General features: G+C 39.0%; 1 protein-coding gene across 1 annotated transcript in view; it reads right to left on the bottom strand.

Moving 5' to 3' along the window:
* Positions 1 to 16,975: 16,975 nt before the first annotated feature.
* cfap74 (cilia and flagella associated protein 74) overlaps positions 16,976 to 22,168 on the bottom strand; it is a 52,478-nt gene continuing 47,285 nt past the window's right edge. Inside the window, exons 33-38 of the mRNA XM_088937863.1 lie at positions 21,616 to 21,736; positions 20,984 to 21,138; positions 18,683 to 18,809; positions 18,260 to 18,387; positions 17,575 to 17,709; positions 16,976 to 17,344 (exon numbers count right to left, since the gene is read on the bottom strand). Coding sequence (XP_088793989.1) covers positions 17,225 to 17,344; positions 17,575 to 17,709; positions 18,260 to 18,387; positions 18,683 to 18,809; positions 20,984 to 21,138; positions 21,616 to 21,736 — 786 coding nt within the window. The 3' untranslated portion in view covers positions 16,976 to 17,224. The remainder of the gene's footprint in view (positions 17,345 to 17,574; positions 17,710 to 18,259; positions 18,388 to 18,682; positions 18,810 to 20,983; positions 21,139 to 21,615; positions 21,737 to 22,168) is intronic.

The following is a 22,168-nucleotide window of genomic DNA, read 5'->3' as shown; positions in this document are numbered from 1 at the left end:
TTGAACTGGTTAGAGTTTCTTTTGTTTTAGTTGTGTCTGGGACTTTGTCACTCTTCTGAGTTTATTGCAGCTTCTTAACTATTTGTGTTCCACTTTTTCTAACACCAAATTAATTCTCCTTAGGAAATTTTACAATTAACACCAGGGACTGGGTGATAACTAAGTGCATTTAACCCCCCTACCCCCGGAAACCCCCCGAATTCTGTGCTTACACCTGTGCCTGTACTTACTCATGCGTGATCTCAAAGAACAAGCTGCCCTATCTCCGCCTGAGTGGCTACACTTCAGTTTGTGTTATTTGTCCAAAACAAGGAGTGTGCTTGGACAGGTGTCCCCACCTGTGTGTTTTATATGCTTCATCCAAAGGGTGGACCCACTAGACCAACCAGATCAGACGTTAAACTTTCAACGACACTGCTATTCTTAAATGCTCTAGTCACACAGAGAGTTTTATGGTGTTACAGTTGTGGCATTTACCGTTTATTTTATTGGCCTGCAACAACCATTGGGATGTAGAGCTTGATTTTGGAAAAATATCCCACTTAGATTTGTCTGGATATCTTTTGTATCCACTGGTCTGCTTGGCTCCTTTTTTCTTTTGTAACATTTCTTATGTTCTTTCTTATTACACAAAGGGTGGTGGGAGAGTGAAACAAGATCGTCAGCCACGTTGTTAAAGCTGACACCTTCTGTTCTTTGGAGAAACAGCTGGATGAGATCCTTGGGTCAATTAGCTACTAACTACCAGACAGGCTAGATGGGTTGAATGACCTCTTCCTGTTTATAACCTTTCTTCTGTTCCCAAGTACCTCTCGGGTATAAAGTGTTACTTGCCTCACAGCCCTAAGAAGAAGCTTTCAGAAGTCGAGGGTTTGACTGAAACAAAATATCCAAGGTTCAGCAGACAGGCCCAGCACAAGACAGACCTCTATTCCACAACATTAACTGGATATTTCTTACAGCGGCTTGGTAAAAGGCTATAAACACTTCCAGTATGTTGACTTTTCACCCCCCACCCCTATCACTCTAGTGTGTAAACACATGGGTCTACATTTTCCACTGTGGACAAACCTCCGGCTCTACAGTACAGGAACTGAATTGGCCGTTTGCCCACAGTGGAAAATTGGACCCAATAACTTTAACTTAATAGCATGCAGGCACAATAAACATACAAGCAGGGAAACCTAACCATCAATAGATTTTCAATGGGGAACTGTACAGCCCGTAACGTGGTTTTGTCTCATCGCAAAGCGTTGTGCTTCCTACTCCAGACACCTGCAGTGCTCTGTGCCTGTTTAGCAAGCTGTTCTGGAACGCTGGGAGGGCATGGGTTTGTGTTCTCAGCCATAAAGAGTCATGCAAAGCCCTCCTGCCGTTTAAAGAGCTGTGCATCAGGGAAGGAGAAGGAAGAGCCCAGTCCCACTCCCAGCGAAGTATGCAAATGGAAATCCGGCCCATCAGACTCCTTTTTCTGTCCTCTAAATGTCGACACCTTGGCTATTAGAATAAGGGGCGCATTCATATACTATTTCAGGGTGAGGCCACAGGAGGGATTGTGAACAGCAAGACACAGTATGTTCACTTCCACAGCACCTGTACTTTCCCACCTGAGCTAAGGAACATGGCACCTTGACAGGGGCAGCTATGCTCCCTGCTGGAGCCAGTGTCAGTGGCTGGGAACTCCGGGACCTGGTAGAACACTGTCTCTGGCCCCGTGTCTACCTCTTCCCTGGAACGTTCTCAGACAGCAGGGCTAAATCAGGCAGGCATGGGTCACTGGACATGAGACATGAGACACTTGCTCTCAACGACCGTTCTCACAGGAAGCCATTCACTCATCCTTTGCTGTTTCTTCACTTCACTGATATGATATGATCATGGTTGCTTTTCCATCTTCTTCTGTTTTTACAATAAAATGGCATCAGAACCCTTGGCAACAAGGCAGTAGAGGCAACTCAAGATTTTGGTCTATCATTTTGCCTATATTATTTTTACCCTGTATTATTTTTACATGGGTGCAAACAAAAAACAAAAGCAATAAGCGACTGGTCTCTATGCTCAATTATGAAGCTAAAAGAAAATAATTGTATTCTTGTTAAATCTGGAAAACAAAATTATATGCAAAGAATTTGCTCATTTTCAGCAAAATTATAGAACTTTTTTGTCCCTCCTCTTGAGTTAAAAGCTAACTTCTCTTCATTCACTATGTCAATCAGGTGTACCCATTAATTTTTTCAAGTGAAGATCCTACAGTAGGTATTATTACCAAGCACTGTGAAGTCACATTTCCTAGGAGATCTAACAAAACATTGTCCATAAGATTGGCCTTAACCCTCCACTGCTCTGGAGTTATGTTACATTAATGAGTGTGTTAGAACCTTTTTTTTCAAGCAGACCAGAAGGCAAAGTAAAAACCAAATCAAAGAATGAAACATTTAATTACAGCTACTAAATATTACTGGTACCAAACACATAAAGGCTCCCTCTCAACACTCCTTTGTTTTCACAGCTACTCAAATTATTTACAATGGTTTCAGTAGGAAAAGCTGGAGTTATCGCTAACTGTGGTGAGTTAAAAAAAAAACAGGCTCTGTTATACCTTCATAATCTGATCAGTCCCAGGACTTTTGTGGTACAACCACATTGCAGTATGATAAGAGGAAAAATGCTTTATTATTTTATTCCAGCTCCTAACATTAGGAACCTGCTGACGTAATGCACACAATGTTGCAATTGATTCACACCACAGGATGTCAGAGGATCAGAAATGTGTATTCCCAGTGAAAGATTATGTTGATGCTGATGAGTTGGCACTGGTGGCGTCAGAATATGTTTCTGATGGGATTAGGGTTTATTAAACAAAGCTACTCGTACTGTAGGTACATCAGGACTGGCTAGATCGTTCCATACTCCCGCTACCCTTTGTGTAAAGAAGTGGCTCCTGTTTTTATTTTTTATGCACTTCCACCAGTGTTTATTTGCATCCTCTGGCCCATGCCTCAGTGTTGATGATGAATAAGTCCGTAGGGTTGACTTTGTCAGTGCCGTTGAGGAAGTCTTTGGCTCTTCTGCAGTTGAAAATCACTCATCATTAACATAAAATTCTTATTAACTATTACTTTGCAGAATTATGCTAAACCCTTGTCCCTAACTGTTTAATTGACAATATAACAACACAGATGCTGGTTATGTTATACTACTGCAAGGGATGCATGTTGAGTAGCCTTGGCATACAGTATATCAATTTACATTTAATTCTGACTGCAGAACGATTGTTATTAATTTTAAATTCTTCCAAAACGGGACAACTAGGTTTAAAACAATAAAACATTCCAGCACACCCCCCTCACCAATTTCCAGGCCAGGGCAACATCAGCTGTACTCCCCTGCACATTTCTGAGAAAGGTCCACTATAATAAAGTCTGACAGGGATGTTCAAAGTGCCATTCAAGACTCATCCCTTGTTCTGGGGACCTCCATACAAACTATAACAAGGTAAGACAGAATCCACACATGCCACAGAAGAGAATGCAAAGCTGGAGTTCTGCATGGTTAATATTAATAGCCACACTTGTGAAGTAAATTCAAGATCTTGCACACGTGATAATGTCAGGATATGACTGATAGGAAAAGAAAGAAGTAGCATCAACAGGAACAACAAAAGGAAGCGTGAAATCTGAGAAGCAATGGCTTCTCACATTGCAGCCCAGTCATTTTGCCTAGATCCAGCACTTAAAACACACAGCTGTAGATCTGCAGAACAGCAGAAACAGAAATCTTTTGAACCTTAGAATCTATAAGATAGGCAGAAAGTAAAACTGTTTCCTTTTAAATAGCATACATAAAAATAGCAGTCGAGGGAGAAAAATAAAATAAAATAGCCAGCTTTTAAGGTTTCTGGAAACCACTAATCACTTTATTTGATTTCAGGTGGTCTAAACAACCAGGCGGTCAGAAAAGGTTGAATCCAATAACCACTGTAAACACAATTATCCTGATCAATAACGCACTTCAAGTGTCTTTTAAAGACATGAAAGACTGCCTCAGGTAAGCGACTGATGAGCCCATGAGAAAGTTTGCCTTTCTGGCCTTCTCTTGTTTCCTGGCACTGGTGATTATATCTAGTGTCCGTAAAAATAGAGCAGAAACATTAACACACCTGATGTTTGCAGCCTGGACTATTTTTTCCACTAAAGAGAGAAACGTATTCTGTTCAATGGAAGGAGCTCAAATCCCAAGGTTTTTTTAAACAATTACAGGTTTAAAATATTAAAACTCAACATTTCATTTTGGGTTCAGTTATATATATATATTCAGAGCTATATACTGTTACAGCTAGGCGGGGGGGCAGTAACACCCAGCTAGTGTCAACATTTGCAGTTCTCTTCAAAGCTTCAAAACAAGAAAGCAACTGAAGTGTTTACTTAGTTGTACTGGATCTGAGCACGTTGATCAAAGAATGGCTGGTTTACCTTGGTACATTAAATTATCTTGGTACATAATTCAGGGTCATTAAAAGTCGAGAGAAGGAACAGCAAGGCGCAAAGAGAGGAGAAGAGACAATGCCATGTGAGAGGTCCTAGTTCCCAGCCTTTGAGACAAGATGTGACGGCTTGTCATACTGTTGTTTTAAGGAAACTGATTTCCTGTATAGAGAATCCCCAGGTCAAAAACGGTCTCTCCTGGTGAGTGGATGCATTTTTAGAATAGGGAGATTCCTATACATTTTGTAGCATCTGGATCTATATATTGAGAGATTTAACCCTAGTCTGTATTCTGTTTTGTGCAGAAAGTAGCTTTAATTCTCTTTTTGGTCGGTTAGGCGTTATAAACTGTATGATTCAAATACTTGGTAGCACTCTGGGGATCTTTCTTGTTGGTCTGTATGTAGGCCTCCAAAATACCTTGTTTATAAACCAAATAACATGTAAGTTTATGTTTATGTTGTGTGTTGTTTAGTGTGTCAATATTATTAATGACTAATTGTTTAATCCAGTTTACCTGATGTATTACTCTTTGCACCAAAGCTGTGCCAGAGAAAAAAAGACCCAGGTGTCTGTAATTATACCAACTGCTAGGGTATATTAATGGCAAAATATTTACAGTTTGGGGGTAATGATTATTTATTTTAATTACTGATCAACCGCTCAGTCTATTTCTGGCAATTTTCTATTTTCATAAATCCAAACCTGTAACAGTACAATACATATACTGCAGTGCTATTAAATAATTGTTGTGCAAAATGCACTTTTTGCCAAACACTAAGTACAATGTAATCTTTGATGCAGCCATGTCTGTATTCCAAAACTTGTTTTTCTGCTTTGGTCAGCTGATAACTAGAAAATTATTGGTCAAAATGTTTACTTTTTACTTGTGGATATTTTTTGTTCATTTCAAACCACAATCAGTTAACAGACTTCATGGTATTAAAACTAAAAGAATTATCTTTTTATTAAATCAGGTTGTCTCTAAAATAAACCTTTATCTTATGGAATAATGTGTCTATTAAGGAGTTTTAAGGAGTTTACTCCAATTTTCAGGGTAGGCCTCTTGCAGTGCTTTAAATAGCTGTGAACCTCTCCTAGAACATTTGGTTTGTAGCTCGAAGTGATTGATTTTACTGCAGCTTCTGATATTTAAACTCAGACATCACTTAAGTTATTCCTCTATACATTAAACAGTGCCTAACTCTGTCACCTGTTATATCAACAGTACATCCACAGCTGTTTGTAAATGCTTGGTTGAGATACGTTTTCCAGAACTCTCAGTAAAGAGTAACACAATTATTTTTTAAATTGTAAAAACCGATTTAGAGTCCCAAAAATAGCCACAATGCATTTGGAGGCACAACCAGGAAAAACATTCCAGTAAGGGGTCATTGTTCCCTAATGCCTTCCTATTCCTGCTAAATTTCAACAGCGATATTGATCTGTTGATGTGTGACTCCACAGTCAATGGGAGAAAAGGCAAAGCAGAGCTTCCACTTGCTCTGAAACAGCAATGACCCAACTGGGGAGAAAACTGTACAACGACACTCCAAAAATTTCTGACAAGCGAGGAATAGCTTGAAGTTTTGAAATAACATGAAAATGTTATTTACAGTGGATAGTTACTCATTTTCATATTATTACACACACTGTACCTTCAAGAATAAAAAGGGAAAGCTTCGCCTCTAAGTTTCTGTAAATAGGCCTCATCATACATTACACAAACCACTGGGCTGTGCCTTGAGAATAGTCCACCTGACAAGGGTTTATTTATCCAGGAAGTGCTTTAGAAATGGAGACCAGCCCTGACAGGATCTCCTCCACCCATGGAGCCAAACAGCAAACACTCATGCACACAAGAACTCAAGGTCATGGTGATACATCTTTGCTTTGGTTCAGCATCAGATAGGCTGGTTTGTATAGTAATGATAGCAGAACGCTGATACACTGCAAATTCATTCACTCAGATTCTAACCACAACCACGTGTCCAGTTCAGGGTTGCAGGGGAACCTGAGCCTGTCCTGGCAAGCAGAGGTGCAAGGCAGGGTACACCCTGGACGAGATGCCAGGCCATCGCAGGGCAGACAGACACATACACCCCCATACTCACACCTAGGGCCACTTTCCCCAGAAACCCACTAACCTCCCAGTATGTCTTTGGACTGTGGAAGGAAACTGGAGCACCTGGAGGAAACCCACATGAACACAGGGAGAAAATACTAAGCACTGCACCACCGTGTACATACTGTAGACGCATTTGGTGATTTATAGTTTATTTTTATTTTATTAAAAGCTTGAAGACGTTTTGAAGCCACCAAATATTTATCTTTTTGTACACAACCCAAATTACAAATCAACCATTCAGACGGGAACTGGAGAAGCGAGGACCGTTCACTGTGAAGCCACCCACTGTTTTCTGTCCTGTGAGTACAAAGTATCTACAGAGGATGTCAAGACAAATGGAGGATTGAGTCTGATACCAATGAAGCAGTGAACCACTTACAGATCAGAGAATGCAAGTTGAAACTACAAGGAAGCACATTGGTAGAAAACTTTTACATAAAGGGCTGTGTCTGGAGCAAGATACCCAGCCATGCTGTCAGAACTCGTAACCTTCCTTCCTTCAGAAAACAGTGGTACAAGATCCTTTGAACACTTAGCTGCTAGCCAACACACAAGCTAGCAGGGCTGGACGGCCATCTCTCGCTCGTAACCTTTCTTGTGTATCACTGATAACACTGTAAACCCACATGTGCTGGGTAAGTTACAGGGTCGCCGCTGTGCAGCAGGTGAAGGACATCCTGGCTGACCGAGACCAACTCCAGTGGTGTTCGGCTTCGGCTGTTTGAGCTCTGAGCAGTCAATCCCAGTGCCAGTTAGCTAACGCCACAGCCGAGCTGACCCGGTGATGTCTGCACTGTATGGCTCAACGCGGACTTTGAGCAAGCACCTTAACTGGCTGAAAGGTTCAGCTGCCCCCCTCTTCACTTTGTGACCTGATACTGATCAGATTATGATACATATGTAGTCAATAAATGTTAAAGCCTAATCTAATCATACACACTACAGTACATTTCTGGGATTTTGCTTCGGTTCCAGCAATGCTTTATAGCCTTGGTTTCTGATGACTATAAACTAAGAGGCATCACCAAACAAAATATAAGTTTCTCCCCAACACTGCGTTTGGAAATTCTTTGGTATCCACATATATTTCCACACAATTTACAACAGAAGCTCCAAAAGGCATTCACTGATGCAGAAATGGCTTTGCCATTTTTGTAAAAACTGGGCATTTTTGCTGCTAACATCATGCTTTTCCAGTCACTTCAGTATCGGTTTTAAATAATGGAAACAGTGGCCTTCTATGTAAAATAGGAGCCTAAACATCTGATCTTAATTGGTTTTACAACTTTTCATCTTGAGCAAACAGTGGCACGCTTAGAGTCATTGGTTATGTGCTTAAGTTGAATGTACACAATACCTGCTCTCAGCTCAGTCACCATACACAGCTTCAGAATCCTCATTGTTGATTTCATTTTGTTATTATTTGCTTCCTAGATCAACGCACAATTGTAACAGCGACAGAACACTTTGTAATTAAGACAGCCGATTAGTGAAGCACAACAACCTGCCCTGGCAGGGGCACGCCAATGCAGAACAGAACAAAACACAATGTAGTTATTCAGGACCATTACTGATAAAATCAAAGCAACAGCTGTGTTTTACAAGGTAGGACAAAGCTGCAAGCTAGTGTACAGTAGACGCTTTGGTGACCTTGCTGTTTTTATTACCTCTTTCTCAGTTCCACTTTTACAACCATATCAAAAAGAGGCAAAAATGCTTTTCTCCTTTTTTACTTTTTTAATTTTCGGTGTCATTATAGACTGATAATCTGAAAGTACCTTCTGCCTATACATTTCTTCAAGTCCACTAGCAGAAGAGGACACAAGATGAGTATAATCTAACTTATAGAAAAGATGCATGCAAGCTACTTATAAAACACTAAACCATGCATAACTGCCACATTACTTATATGTAACGACACAAATGCTTTCCATAAGGGATAACCATGGTTCTGCTGTGAGAACCAGCATCTTTATAGCCCTTACCAAACAAAAGAGTTGCTCATAACATCGTCCTTTCACCTAAAACTGATATTAGGCACTTTAAGAAGGTTTCCCCTCTTTTTCTCACCCTCTTGCATGGAAACACAGGACAAAAAATACCTCTTGACACACCGACCTCTGCTGTTTACCCTATCATGAGGGAGCTCATTTTAAAGACACAAAAACCACAAAATACTGAAGTGTTCAGTCATACTGCTACAACACCAGTGGCTGATTTTCACTAGTCCATAGGTTTCCACAAGTTAATAAACAGTAGTCCTGTGTAAGGATTAGATACTGTCACATGAGCTGTCTGTACTGCAAAGGGTGGAAAACTTCCATCTAACATCACTGGAATATATGTGTAGATCCTGGAGATATAAAATGAAGGTATTTCCCTCTGTCTCAAGAGTTCTTGCGCTGGATCAGATATCATGATCCGCAGACGCACTACTATTCACATACGGCTTCTGCTCACTTGCGGCCAGACTGCATCCTGTGGGAAAGAGGGTTTCCAAGTGAGAGCCTGAGCCAAACATTAAAGGTGTGTTTTAGATTCAGAAGGTCATTGAGTTGACTCAGGCTGATATACAGTTGAGAAAAACCCCAAAGCATAATTCTGGGTTAAATGAAAATAATCAGAACAAAGACAAGAACAAATTCAGAAGACAAGACTAAAATTTAAATTATATATATGGTATTTTATGAAAAATATTCAATGGTGATTTAAAAAAAAACCTAGAATTTCATGTACAATTAATTTAATATTTTTTAAAATATATTCATTTAAAAACACTATTTAGATGTTTTTAGTTTACTGCTACTTAAGAGGAACTGTTGTTAATAACAGTTTTAATGGCTGAGGTATGGAAAGGGGGAAGATCATTTTGAAGAGAACTGGACAGTACTCTTCTACAATTTTCAGATTAAAAATGTGCCACACTTCCTTCCTACCCCCTAAGTGTCATTTCCTCATTTTTCCCGCTGCTGTCATTTCGGCTGTAAAGGTTGTGTCAGGACACAGGGGGACAAGCAAGTACAGTACAATCAGAGGAAGCAAGTTCAAACCTGCAAACCTGCTCATGACTGAGCTCGTAACGAGGCACAGAAACATCTCCCAGCACTCTTAAAAGCCATCACGTTCTAGATAGGAATCACACAACATTCTGGAAAACAAAAAATAAAATCTCTGAAAGCATTTGATTTATCCTGACAAAACCATTAGCTGGGTCCTTTGCAGGTAGTTTAAAATATCTTATTCCCAACAACCAGCTAGCTCACTAATTACACTTGTGGCTACGGTAATTTACTACAGTACTTGTTCGGGAACCACTAACTGCTGACTTCATGTGCTCATTAAGGTGTAAGTGCAAGAAATGGAAATCTTTCAAGGCCGTCTGAGAGCCTAGGAGGCAGACCCAGATCTCCCAGTGGAAAAACACAAAGTTCTGAAAAAAGGTCAGAGGCTGACAAATATTAGACTAACTGAGTCTCCGAAAGCACGTTTAACTCAGACACTAAGCTGTCTACTGAGGTAATGTGCTTTGGAAAGCAGAGGAGTATGCAAGCCCTGGTTTCACTGGTGAGATTTTTAAAGGGCAGTGATTTGCATCTTTTTATTGGAACAATATTTTAGCTAAGAAAACTGTTCCAACAAGAAAATTAAACTTTAAATTGTTCATAAACATCTTTGCTGGAGGGAGAAGGGGTAATTTAAATTAGGAACCAGTCATGCACCAAAAGTACCAGTTTTTTAACAAAATTTAGATAAAGCAAGTTTAACTTCCAGTTTTCAACAGGTTAATTCGTGCAAATGTGACAATGGTGATACACCCCCCAAACAAAGGATGCACCCTCCTATCAGCACAAGCCTTTCAATTCTTTATTTTTAATGTGAGCACAGCCTTTTGAGACATGAGGATTTATAGTCAGGTTTTACTTTATCAAATGTAATCAGTGATGTCACACTGGAAGCCCAGTTTTACAGAACACTCAGGGAGCTACTATTAGTAATTGATTCTTGGACCAGCTGTTTCACATATGAGCAGACAAGCATATAGCTCTTGGACTTTGGGATTTTCATCTCAGTCTTCTACTTAAAACAGGTGTATTCTTGGCCAACTACTCTCTGTATCTGGTAGGGACGAGTCATCACATTGTCAAAAGCAGACTATCCCTAGTCATGAATGTGCCCTCGATTTGAGGTTCTCAGTCTTGGGTTCTCAGCCTGTCTGCTTCGCATAGGAAATCACCCTGAAAAGTATGAATAATCATGCAGTCTATGGACATTTCTTCTGCAATTGCTGAGAGTGAATGAGATGCTTAATGAGCTCTTTGCACATGGAAAGATAAGCTCATAAAAGTGCATAACTAAGCGGAATTCTTCCCTGCCAAAAATGCAAAGGTGTCAATGGGTACATCTCACCCCAGTTCAGTTATTCATTTAGCTTTTACATTTTTCTTTGCAATGTGATCTCTTAGAGTGTAGGAACCAGTAAGGGCTGTGGAACAAGTTTTGATAAGTTTAAAAAAACAACAAAGAGAAACACTTGATCCCAGCATGCTTGCACTGAGTCGCATAAAAGCATGCATGCAGAAACAAAACAAAAAAACAACATTTACTAATTTTCTTATAATTTCTTGGGAAACTAGGCAAAAAAATAAACCCAGTGATGCTCCAGACAATGACCCCGACAATGACAATGACAAAGGAAAGTATTTTTAGCTAATTCTCACACCACGCCCCAGATCTTCTCAAGGACTGCAGCTCACCTCTCTTGCTATAGTAGGTCAGATGACTCCCCCACTTCTGTGTTTTTAAGAAGTCTCTTTGCACTTACAGAACTGGTGCTGTGGTCCAGCCTTTCTTTATGCCTTTCCTATGTGGTGAGGTGTGTTTTCTCTAAATGTGATTATATTATTACTCATCTAAATTAGTTTCAGCTATATTCACACTTATTATCCACTGAACTTCATAAAATGAAAACACTTTCAATACAACGAATGGCCAACATAACTGTTTAACCAACCGCAGAGTCTATATTGACACGAAAGTTATTTACAAATTCCTGAGGTTGCAACCTGAAGGCTTTTTTTCCCTCAATGTCTGGTTTATATTCTGTGACCAGACTTTACCTAAGTAATAATAACTAAGATCGCTGTTTAACTGCTGAATTATTGCGCTCATGAGGAAGTCACACATTTGGAACAATTCCACAAAAGCTTAGCTACAGTACTAATTATGTTTGTATCAGCAAGGTAAAATCTGTTCAAGCTCTGACATCAATATTGATGGTAAATGACTGCAGTGGCTTTTTTTGAAGGAGTTGGCAGTTTAAAGACTCCCTACTGCAAACACAAACACTGTACAAGCATGAGGGTATGAGTAATACTCATGTGAGATTTGTTAATAAATACATATTCATGTTTCTATTCATTAACTATTAATTATGAAAGGGCAATGGAGTAGTAAATAAAATAATTTCAATTATCTCAATCTTCTGTGTTTTGTCTTTGTAATAAAAATACAAATTAAATGTGGTGATAACTAGTGATATTCTGTAGGGTTAAGCTTAACTTCACTTTTAAAATTATTATCAAATCTATGGCTGAATTTCCACATGGAGAATAGCATGACAGACTTGGGAAAAAAAAACAAGATAATATATAAGATATAAATAAGATAGATTTTGACACTGATCCTATTAACAAATGCAGAGGAAAGCCGAGTTCTTTCACGCAAGCATAAAGTCCAGATATGGCTTTTAACTTTGACATTTGCCCCATCGCATGCCTTGAAAAGACTTACTTATACAAGAACAGATAGGGAAAGAAGAGATGAAAGAAATCTTACACAGGAACACCAAGTTAATGAGCTTTGTAAAGTCCTTGGGAAAATTCGGAAAACCTGTGATGTTGTAATTAACAATAACCATTGAGTAAGGGTTAATACCATCAGATATTAAAAGGTCGTCTAGCAATGACAGGCACTTTCCTAGGGTTTTTATAAGTTTGAAGACGAAACAGGAGCTGAGGAACCCCCAAGTATTCAGCTGCAGAGCCTGACTAGCTCCTAGTTGGGACTTTTTCCACTCGGAAACAGCAGGTCTTGCCTTAATGTCTGGTTTTCTTAATGCAAGGCCATTTCCTCTTTAAACAGTAGATGACCCTTTTGTGCAAGTTTCTCAAACTCTTCAAATAACACAAATCCTGGGCAGTGGATGTCATGGTTTAAAGAATGCTACATTTTAGAAGCTTACAGGTTTTAGGAATTGACCTTTTCTCATGGTGGAAAAAGCAATATTGATCCACGAATGAGACGCAGAACCAAATCCTACTAAAACCCCGAACCCTGCTAAAACCTTTCTAATTCAGGCCCCCTAAGGGGAGTGAAAAAAATACAGTAGCTTATAACATCAAGAGATATACCAAAGGATGTTTAGTTTTTGTTGTTTTTAAATTGGTTGGGTTTTTGTTTAACTGCATTCACTATATGAGAAAGAGACAAACGGTACCTGTCTTGACAGTAGATGATAAGACTATGAGACAGAGTAAGGGAAGACAAGGGAAAAAAAAAGCTTTCTTTGGAAAAGTGTTAGTTTCACCACAATGACATTGTAGAAAAAGTCTTGAAACATCTTTCAAGACTTTCTTTGTCGTTAATGCTTACAGCAGATATTGCATTAGTTTATAACATTTATATTTGTGGGTAGGCAGCTCAGAGGGTTTTTTATTTAAATCAGGAATAGCCTCAGCCATACATAAAAAGCCCAGCTTAAATTGAATCAATTGCTGATTTAAAGGGAACCCCAAAACCCAAAACGCCTCTAAGAACCAGGATTTAGGACCCTAGTTATTAAATGTTTGGAAAGTCAAAACGTTTTTTTTTTCCTAAAAAGAACAGAATGTGGCCAGAGCCTGAAATCTATACCGGATTCACTGTGTTATACACATTTCCCAAGTCTTAAGCTGAAGGCTTGCTGTTTTTTTTGTAATGTAATGATTGATACGTAGAAAGGCACCTATATATACAGCCCCAGAGCAGATACAAAGGAGTTCATGTTTGACTAAACTGATTGAACAGTGAATTTTTGTTTTTCTGAAAAGTACTGTTTTATTTCTATCTCATTATGTTACTTAAGCAAGTGTTTATTTATCCCTAACACATTACACATCTAGAAAGACAGTCCAGATGAAATTGCTGTTATGTGTCCTGACCACAAAAGCACCAATTATGCTAGCCTTGATCAGTTATATAATTAACCATAATATTAAGATGATTCTTACTGCCCCCTGAGGTTCGTTATAATGGGTTGCCAGAGAATATCTATGGTGCCAAGAAGGCTAAATTATCCTAGTGTTATCAGATGGTTAAGCACATAAAACCAAATAAACATTTTAGCATTTATAATGGACACCTTGATCACATGTGCACACGCTTCAGATACTGCATGAAAGATGTATATACATATTTGAGACATGAGTCCCAGGGGAGACTTTGTTTGCAAAAAAAAAAGCATAGCATTCCTGATACTGCATTAGCCATGGATCCTAAGGCAAGAATAGTTAATGTAATTTTCCTACCTTATCTTAAGAGGCAATAATGTGCAGGTAGAAGTGACTTAGTGACATTGAGGCCAAGACTATCCACCCTCCTTTTCCCTAGTGTACAGGGAGAGGTGAACTTAAGGTGAGTTGAAATAGCTGTTCTGCTTGCAAAAGTACTCTATTTACACCTGTTCACAGGCCTAGATACATAGATAAAAGGTGTTGTCAGAATATCCAGGACAGGGATGCATAGACTTGCATTGAGAGACCATGTTTAAGCACTGAGAACCATGCAGAGCGTTCCAGCCTTAGACTAAAGCAGCTTGAATACCAAAGACCTGCAACAAAACAGTAAGAGTAATCGCTGATCTGGGTTTCATATTACGGAAAATTTTATAAATCCTCCTTCATTCAGTTTTTATCAGACTTTCCTTGTAAATGGGGCTTTTTAATGCTTTCCGGTTTTTACCAGTGACCTGCTGAAGGATGACACATCCTACTGCCTTAATTGTACACACATTTTTCCAAAACAAAGTGAAAAGGATACTAGAGATGTGTAAACAGTATGGGTGAACGGAAATCCTTCGTGTGACTGGTTTGCGTAAAGCAATTGGCTCTGCACTAGAAAACATGTTGCAGGCAACAATAAGGCAAATGTGCAGCACCTTTGCCTGAACAGCCTGAACGTGATCTTCTCCCCAATTATTCCAAGACATCTGACATCTACTGCATGCACAAATAACCCAAAGCAGTTAAACAGTAAATCCTTGGTCTGTTCTAACCATTTTTTATTTTAAACTAAGGGCCAGAGGACATTTTCCACAGATCATTCAAGCTTATGTCATTCTGCATAGCTTCCACCTGAGAGCTTCACTGCTATTGTCACTCATCATACAAGCCAGTACAGCAGCAGTTCTGGAGGCTAGCTTTTCACATTCAGCAGGTCGTCCTGCTGTTACTTCAAAAGAACGTTAATACATCATCTTTTAAAGAAGAAAATAAGCTCACAAGAAAGGTGTCTGTGATCGCCCTAAACATATAAAAACCTAAGAATATTTATCCAGCAACAGATCTAAGCAATTTTACTCATAAGTAAATTCATTTTTAGGCGAAGATAGTGGATTTCCTATCCCTCCAGGTTGAGAAACACTGTTCTAATACAGGTTTTTCCACTGTGTGAAAGATGCAGGACTTCTAAGAGCAGTGACCTACTGTTTTTGTGTTTCAGATACTGTGTGTGCCAAACCAACCAAAGAAAAGCTGTCAATATTTATTCTTCAAACTGCACTTTTCACTTAGAAGTTGAGTCCCAGCCGGGGTTCCCGATACAACTAATGAAAGTATACCTGCAGGTGAATGAGACAGGAGGACAGGTTTTCTGACATCCAGCTACACACAGGTAATAAGACGGCCATGTGAATTTTAATTTTACTCAAGCCGTGTTGCTTGAGTCCAATGAAACATGGCCTTCCACCTTGTTGAGTTTTACCTTGTTTAGCCCTGGAAGACCCTCTTTCCAGCTGACATCACCAATATGATCACGCATGTCAGCCCTGTGGAGAGTGTAAAGCTTCTATGCACAGAGAACATGCACATAAGAGAATACAAACAGAAATTCCTGCTGTATCAGGTTGCGCTGTGTTTGATCGAACACTTTAAAGTACCAGAAGAACACTCTAAAATTTAGCTGCTGATAGATGTTAAGTCAGTGTAATAAAGCTGGACTATAAATCTCATGCCTGATCACTTGAAAATTTTACTGCGCCTGCCCAGACGGTTTTTAAACATCATTGGGAGAGAAGCAAATACTGTATCTTTAGAAGTGAATAATATCTCTACTGATAAATCCTATAACATTTTGAATGAAAGATCAAATATATACTTAACCTGGAGGCATAAAATTAAAGCGTCCAACCTAAATATTTACGGATCATCATGGCTGAGGACGCAAGAGACACACAAAACCGAGTTTGGAGTCAGATTGTTTCCAGTCATGTTCCCAAGCCTACTCATGTAGCCCAAGATAATGTTTCCATTTTCACGCGAAAGGCAGGTTTCAATCTGGAAGTGGGTGTGGACGTTCTAAGTCATTCTCAGCAGCAAGTGAAATGTACTCTGTCTCATCTCTGTGCAAAGAGGTTTTGCCGCTTCCCGTGTAAAAGAACACACTCTTTCATTACACAACGAAACAAAAACCTCTGCTGTCAGAGCACCGCTTATCCCTGGTAAGCCTGGAGCCCATCCCAGAAGCACAGCCCACAAGGTGGGACTTCACCCTGGACAAGACGTCATTTCACCAGAGGGCACACAGGAACAATGTAGAGACACTAGTGAACACACGAGCAAACCAGAGCACCCGAAGAAAACCCACAAAAGCAAGGAGAGGGCATGCAGATTCCACATTGTCCAGTATCAAACCCAGAACCACAGGGATGTGAGGCAGCAGTGCTGACCGCCCTATCAACGCACAAAAACATTATTTCTTTGCTCCGTTCATTATCTCTTTATCTGCCAGTCAATATGGATATGTGGATGCTTCCCACAAGGAAGGGATGGCTTATTCTTTCCCATCTGATCTTGGGTTGTGGGAGAAGTCTTAACAGGACAGTTTGCACTGTAAACACAAGCTATTAGCTGTATCTAAGGCACTAAAATGCAAGGCAAAAAACATGGTTACTGCAATCTGATGTCTGAATGTATTCTGGTGTTAACCTGGACTCTTAACCATATTGAAAACCTTAACTGAATGCGTTTTAAAGAAGGAATGTTTCCAGTGTATGAATATGAATTAGGAAAAACACAGAGCATTTCTTTGCTCTTTAAAATATGGGGTAAAATAAACACTTTTATTAAGAAAGTATGATGCTTTTTAACAAGTTTTATGCACATTGGTGAACCTGAAAGAAGTGATGTTTCAATTCATACTTCTGAAATGTTTCTCCAGTTATTCATTTTTATGAATCCCAACTAGAAAATGCATTTTTCTTTTTTGCACCTACTTAGATATGCAGATTATTTCTCTATAGGCATTATTATTATATCTTTGCAAATGGGAAGAAAATTGAATGCTGCAAACACTGCCCTTATCTTTCAGAGCCTGACTCAGGTGCTCTCACTACAAGGGCCAAAAGAGTGATGTTGTAGATCTCAGTTACATCTCCTTTCACAGTCAGTGGCACTGAGACACAGAGTGGCTGAGTCAGCTGCAAGAGAAAAATGAAGCAAAGAAAGTCTTATCAATGTGAATCGTTAAAAACAATAACACCACAACAATACAAACACCAGGATTACAATAAAAACATGGATTCTTCAGGTCTGAAAGTTATCAAAACATTTTTAATTTAATATTTTCAATAACAAATTTTGTTTTTCAGCTTTATGGAAATAAAGACCACAATCTGAATTTCAGCTATACAGTAGTTTGTACACTCACATTATGACCACTGTGAGGCGCCCATGTTACAGTTATGGTTTTTTTCTGTCCTGGCTCCACTGTTCCCTTTACTGGATCCACGCTGAAGCCCTTCTGCTGGAGGACTGGAAGATTATCCAAAGCAAATTCCACATTCTGTTGAGGCAGAGTGATTGGACAGTGAACAATAAGCTCCTTATGAGACAAACCCACACTTCCAATCTCATCCCAGAGTAATAATCCACTAAAATGTTTACACAGCAGCAGAAAAAAAAGTATTGCCAATGAATCAGCTCTTTGCTTAAGCGCACAGAATACACACAAAAAAGAAAACTCTCAGGTTGCTGTTTACCTACAGATAATAATTATAATCCTCAAATACAAATGGTTTCTGATTAAAAACATCCACACCTCAGCATTAAAGAGGGAATAATTAATTTAGCAGTGATGCAGTCCCAAATAATGATTTATGATGGTTTTGTATTTAAACCATATGAATCCAAGAAGAATTGCAGATAAGAGCCAACTCTTACTGTTAGCATCTACAAATTATCCAAAAATATAAATATCTTTCAAACAAAACAGCCAAAGGAATTCTATCTCCTTGCTGTGTGTTTCCATCTAGTTTTACACACTTTGCTGACAATGAAAGTTTAAGATTATGGCTGCTGTGACTGTGATCAAGCTGGAAAATTTGAGAAGCTACCTTCTTAACCATGGGTTGGGTGCTCCGAATACATCCCACTTCCAGCTCACGGACTGCTGGGGGCACTGTGCTCTCGCTGTAGACACTTTTCAGGGTCAGGAGTACAGGCAGGGGTGGTCTCTCAAGCTCTGCAAGTGGGGCAGAGGTGCAGAGAGTAAAACCCACACACTATGTAGTCTTGTAGTCTGAATTTGTCTTGTTCAATAAAAATAACAGAAATTAACACCCATAAAAACAAAAATAACTGATGCCGTAATGGTGTGATAAAATCTAATGAACAGATTGAAAATGGGTGTATAAAAAGCAAAGGTAATTAACCAAACTGTTTGAGAAAAACTGCACTGCTCATGACCCTTTTACTCTATACTGAAGAACGTTATTGTCTTTTAATACACCCCTATGAGAAGCTTTAATGTGACTAACCTGTGCTTTCTTCATCTGGGGGAAGAAAAGCCAGGGATTCTACAGGGACATCCAGGGGGTCTCCTCCACTAACATACATAGTGTGCCTCCTTGCTGCTCCCTTCAGCTGCACCTCCTGCACTGTTTGCTGAAAAAGAAGAAACCGTCCAAAAAAATCGAAAAAAAAAACGCAGACCATCCAACTTTTCTTCCATCAGAAAGCACAGCTAGCTATGGCAGGCTGGGAAGTTTTGTATGCACTGCCATTCTGTAACGTGGGGTATGTCTCTGGATTACTTAGGGTAGAGTTAAAGTTAATGCATCACTTTGTCACCTTGAGGCCTCATTGTGTGTTACTATCCAAAACTGGACACTTTAAAGCTGCAAACTTTAAATAGAACACCTGGAGCTGTGCACTGATAAGTTTGAATTGGTAACCATTCTTTTATAAATAGTTCAATTATAAAGACCACAGATTTATGCTAGGTATACTTTTAGTCGTGCCAAGTTGATATTATGAGTTTTCCTCCTGAAAAATTACCATTTCACTGTTCATGCAGGATGATTTTGAATGATGAAAGTTGGTGCACCTTATGTAATCAAACGGAACTTTTAAAAAAGCTTGTGTGTGGTAGCAAATGATACTGTCAGCACAGCAAAAGTCAGGGTAAACTATAAACTATGAAAGATGGCACACAGCCTTCTTTTGCCGTGTGTGGAGTTTTCCCAAGTGTCTCAAACTCTTGGGACTATTGCACACTATTGTGGAATAATAGATGCACTGCTGACACTATTAAGTTTCCAATAAGGAGGTTTGATTTGTGAAGTCCCTGCTTTCCGGCATCTCATGATCGTTAAAACAAAAGCAATAAGATTTTGTATCAATTTAAATCAACACTTATATGGATTCATTAAATAATGTTCTTCTGAACTTCTAAACACCAAATATTAAAACACATTTTCCTGTTAATTTGCGGTGTGTATTCTCAAAATAAGTTATTATCTAAAAAGTACAGACTCCTAGTTAATACGTTAACTATGTCTGCATGATCATGGCATTGAGAGTCCAGGCAATGGCTGAATAACTTCTCTGCTGATAGAATAAACGTGGATTAAAAAGATTTTGTTGATTTGTTGACCCCAAGTGTAAGACTAAAGAGTAGATAAATGCCACCCGATGATGGGCAGACAAGAGATATGACCTTGTGGTGAACCTGCTATTTTAAGAGATACCTGAAACACTTACAGCATGTGAAGCCGTGACATGGGTGATTCAATTCCCACACACACTTGTTTTTAATCTTAAACCCTGTGTTGACCTTGTTTACTCAGAAGCCCAAGAGAGTTATGCAAGGGACGATGAGGGTGAGAGTGACAATACATCCAGCTACTGGCCACTGACAGTAGGATCAGGAAAATATTTTTATTTGTCTACATGAAAGTTAGCCTTTGCTGACAGAATCAGATCAACCCATAAAAAACAATAAAGTAGTTTAGACTTTTTAGCTGTGAACTTCAAGCTACAGGCTAGAATAAATTGGATCAGGGTCTCTGGATTACATGCCCATGCCAATTTTAAATGTAAACCCTGACTGCCTTTTTAAAATGTACACTGTTTTCACTCTAATGGTTCCTGAAGAAACCTGGTTATACTATCCTCAAGGCACCTAGATAATGAACAATTATATTCAATTCATAAACCTTCCTTCATACCATGTAATCACTTAGTATACTCACACTAAAATTTATTACTGTCAGCACAGTGACATTATTCTCACCTGTGTAAGCACATCATTTTGACACTAGAATTAGTTTCTGTTCCAAATTAAGTGAAAAAAAGCCATCATAATGAAAATGGAATAATAAAATACAGAAGAACTGTGACACCAACACACAAAGTTCAAGCATTTAGTTTCTGACACCATTATCCTTTTAAAACACGAAGAAATAGAGTAACTCCTGAATGTTATGTCTCCACAAAATAAGAATTGTCAACTCTAAAAAAGGAAACCTCATGAAATGACACATGAAATGGTTTGTATTACAAGCCAAAGCAGTTATTTTTTCCTTTCTTATTTATTCCAACTTATTCCTGCACTGATATAAAACAGCGCTTAACATTTGCTCATTCCAGTCTCTCTTACTTGAGAACTATCTTTTTCATTATTACTAGCTTTTTAATTGTTTTTAATTATTTAAGCGACTAATACTCATCTGCAATGAATTATTCAAGATCTGGTAGAAATAACATCATACACTGAAATTTAGGAAGGTGGGGTATGAATAACAGGGGTATGAAAGACACAGCATAAACACTGTTACCTTGTTCATGAGCTCCACCTTCAGCCTGTCTGAGTAAAAGAGGCTCTCGTGGTCAGGTTGGAAAGTCACAGTGATATCTTGGCTCTTCCCTGGGGAAATAGTGCCTTCTATGGGCGACACGCTGAACACGCTGAGGCCACTGTAGTTCTGAGTACCTAATAATTTGGGAGGGAAACGGCATTAACTCAGCTTCCACATTTATCATTGCCTTAATGCAGCATCAGGAATTACGCTGTTTTCTGGCAGACAGTATGTTTGAAATAAGAGATATTCTAATTCATGGATATTAAAAAAAATCCTGTTTAAATTTTGGTACCTAACCCTACACTAGAGTGTGAATTAAAAAATTCCGTTCTGTATTTCTCAATTTTCTTCGCTTTATCGTTTTAAGTGGATTTACCATTAACAATGCTGATCAGTACCCACGGTGAGTTGAAAGAAGTCACCTTAAGGATTCGCATCTCATATAATGATTTTTTTTTCAATAATAAAGAAAATTACTTTGAAACAAATTATTTCTAAATTCAAGAATTATGTTGAAAGTTGTATAGAAAAATGATACAACCATTTTGCTACCTAGCTAGCCAAATGGATAGACAGATACCACTCCTGACTGAACCAGGAAATCTTACCCACAGGAGCCTGGGACTGCAAGCCTGATGCGAGGAATGGTGGGAGACCTTCATGAGTGGAATTTGACAAGCTCTCCAGCTTCAGACTGTAGCTCACCAGGAGGGAAGAGGTGTTGTGCAGCTAAATAAAACAAAAGTTACAGTGTGATTTAAATGGGTCAAACTATATTTAGACGGATAGCCTACAATTTGACCTGATATAAACATGCAGAATCCTAAAAGGCACTAACAAAGTCATCCCAGCATAAGTCTTCAGAATAAACAGTGAAACATGAATGAGAGGGTTCAAGTGGAAACTACAGGGAAGTGCATTTCAAACCGAGCAAAGGAGGGACGTCTTCACTCAGAGCATTCTGGGAGTACAGACCAAACACCCCAGTCATGTTGTTGAAGTTGATACCCTGGTTTCAAGAAACATATGGATCCTTGGATCAATTAACTACTATCAATCGGCCAAGATGGGCTTTCGTTCTCTTCTCATTTGTAACTGTTCTTATGTACTTATCTACTATGTAATTTTATTTCAGATGTCTTCTGTTCTGTCTCGGACAGG

This window comes from Atractosteus spatula, chromosome 20 (genome assembly GCF_055471065.1).
Source record: "Atractosteus spatula isolate fAtrSpa1 chromosome 20, fAtrSpa1.hap1, whole genome shotgun sequence".
NCBI classification, from domain to species: Eukaryota; Metazoa; Chordata; class Actinopteri; order Semionotiformes; family Lepisosteidae; genus Atractosteus; species Atractosteus spatula.
This window is presented reverse-complemented; position numbering and strand designations above follow the sequence as displayed.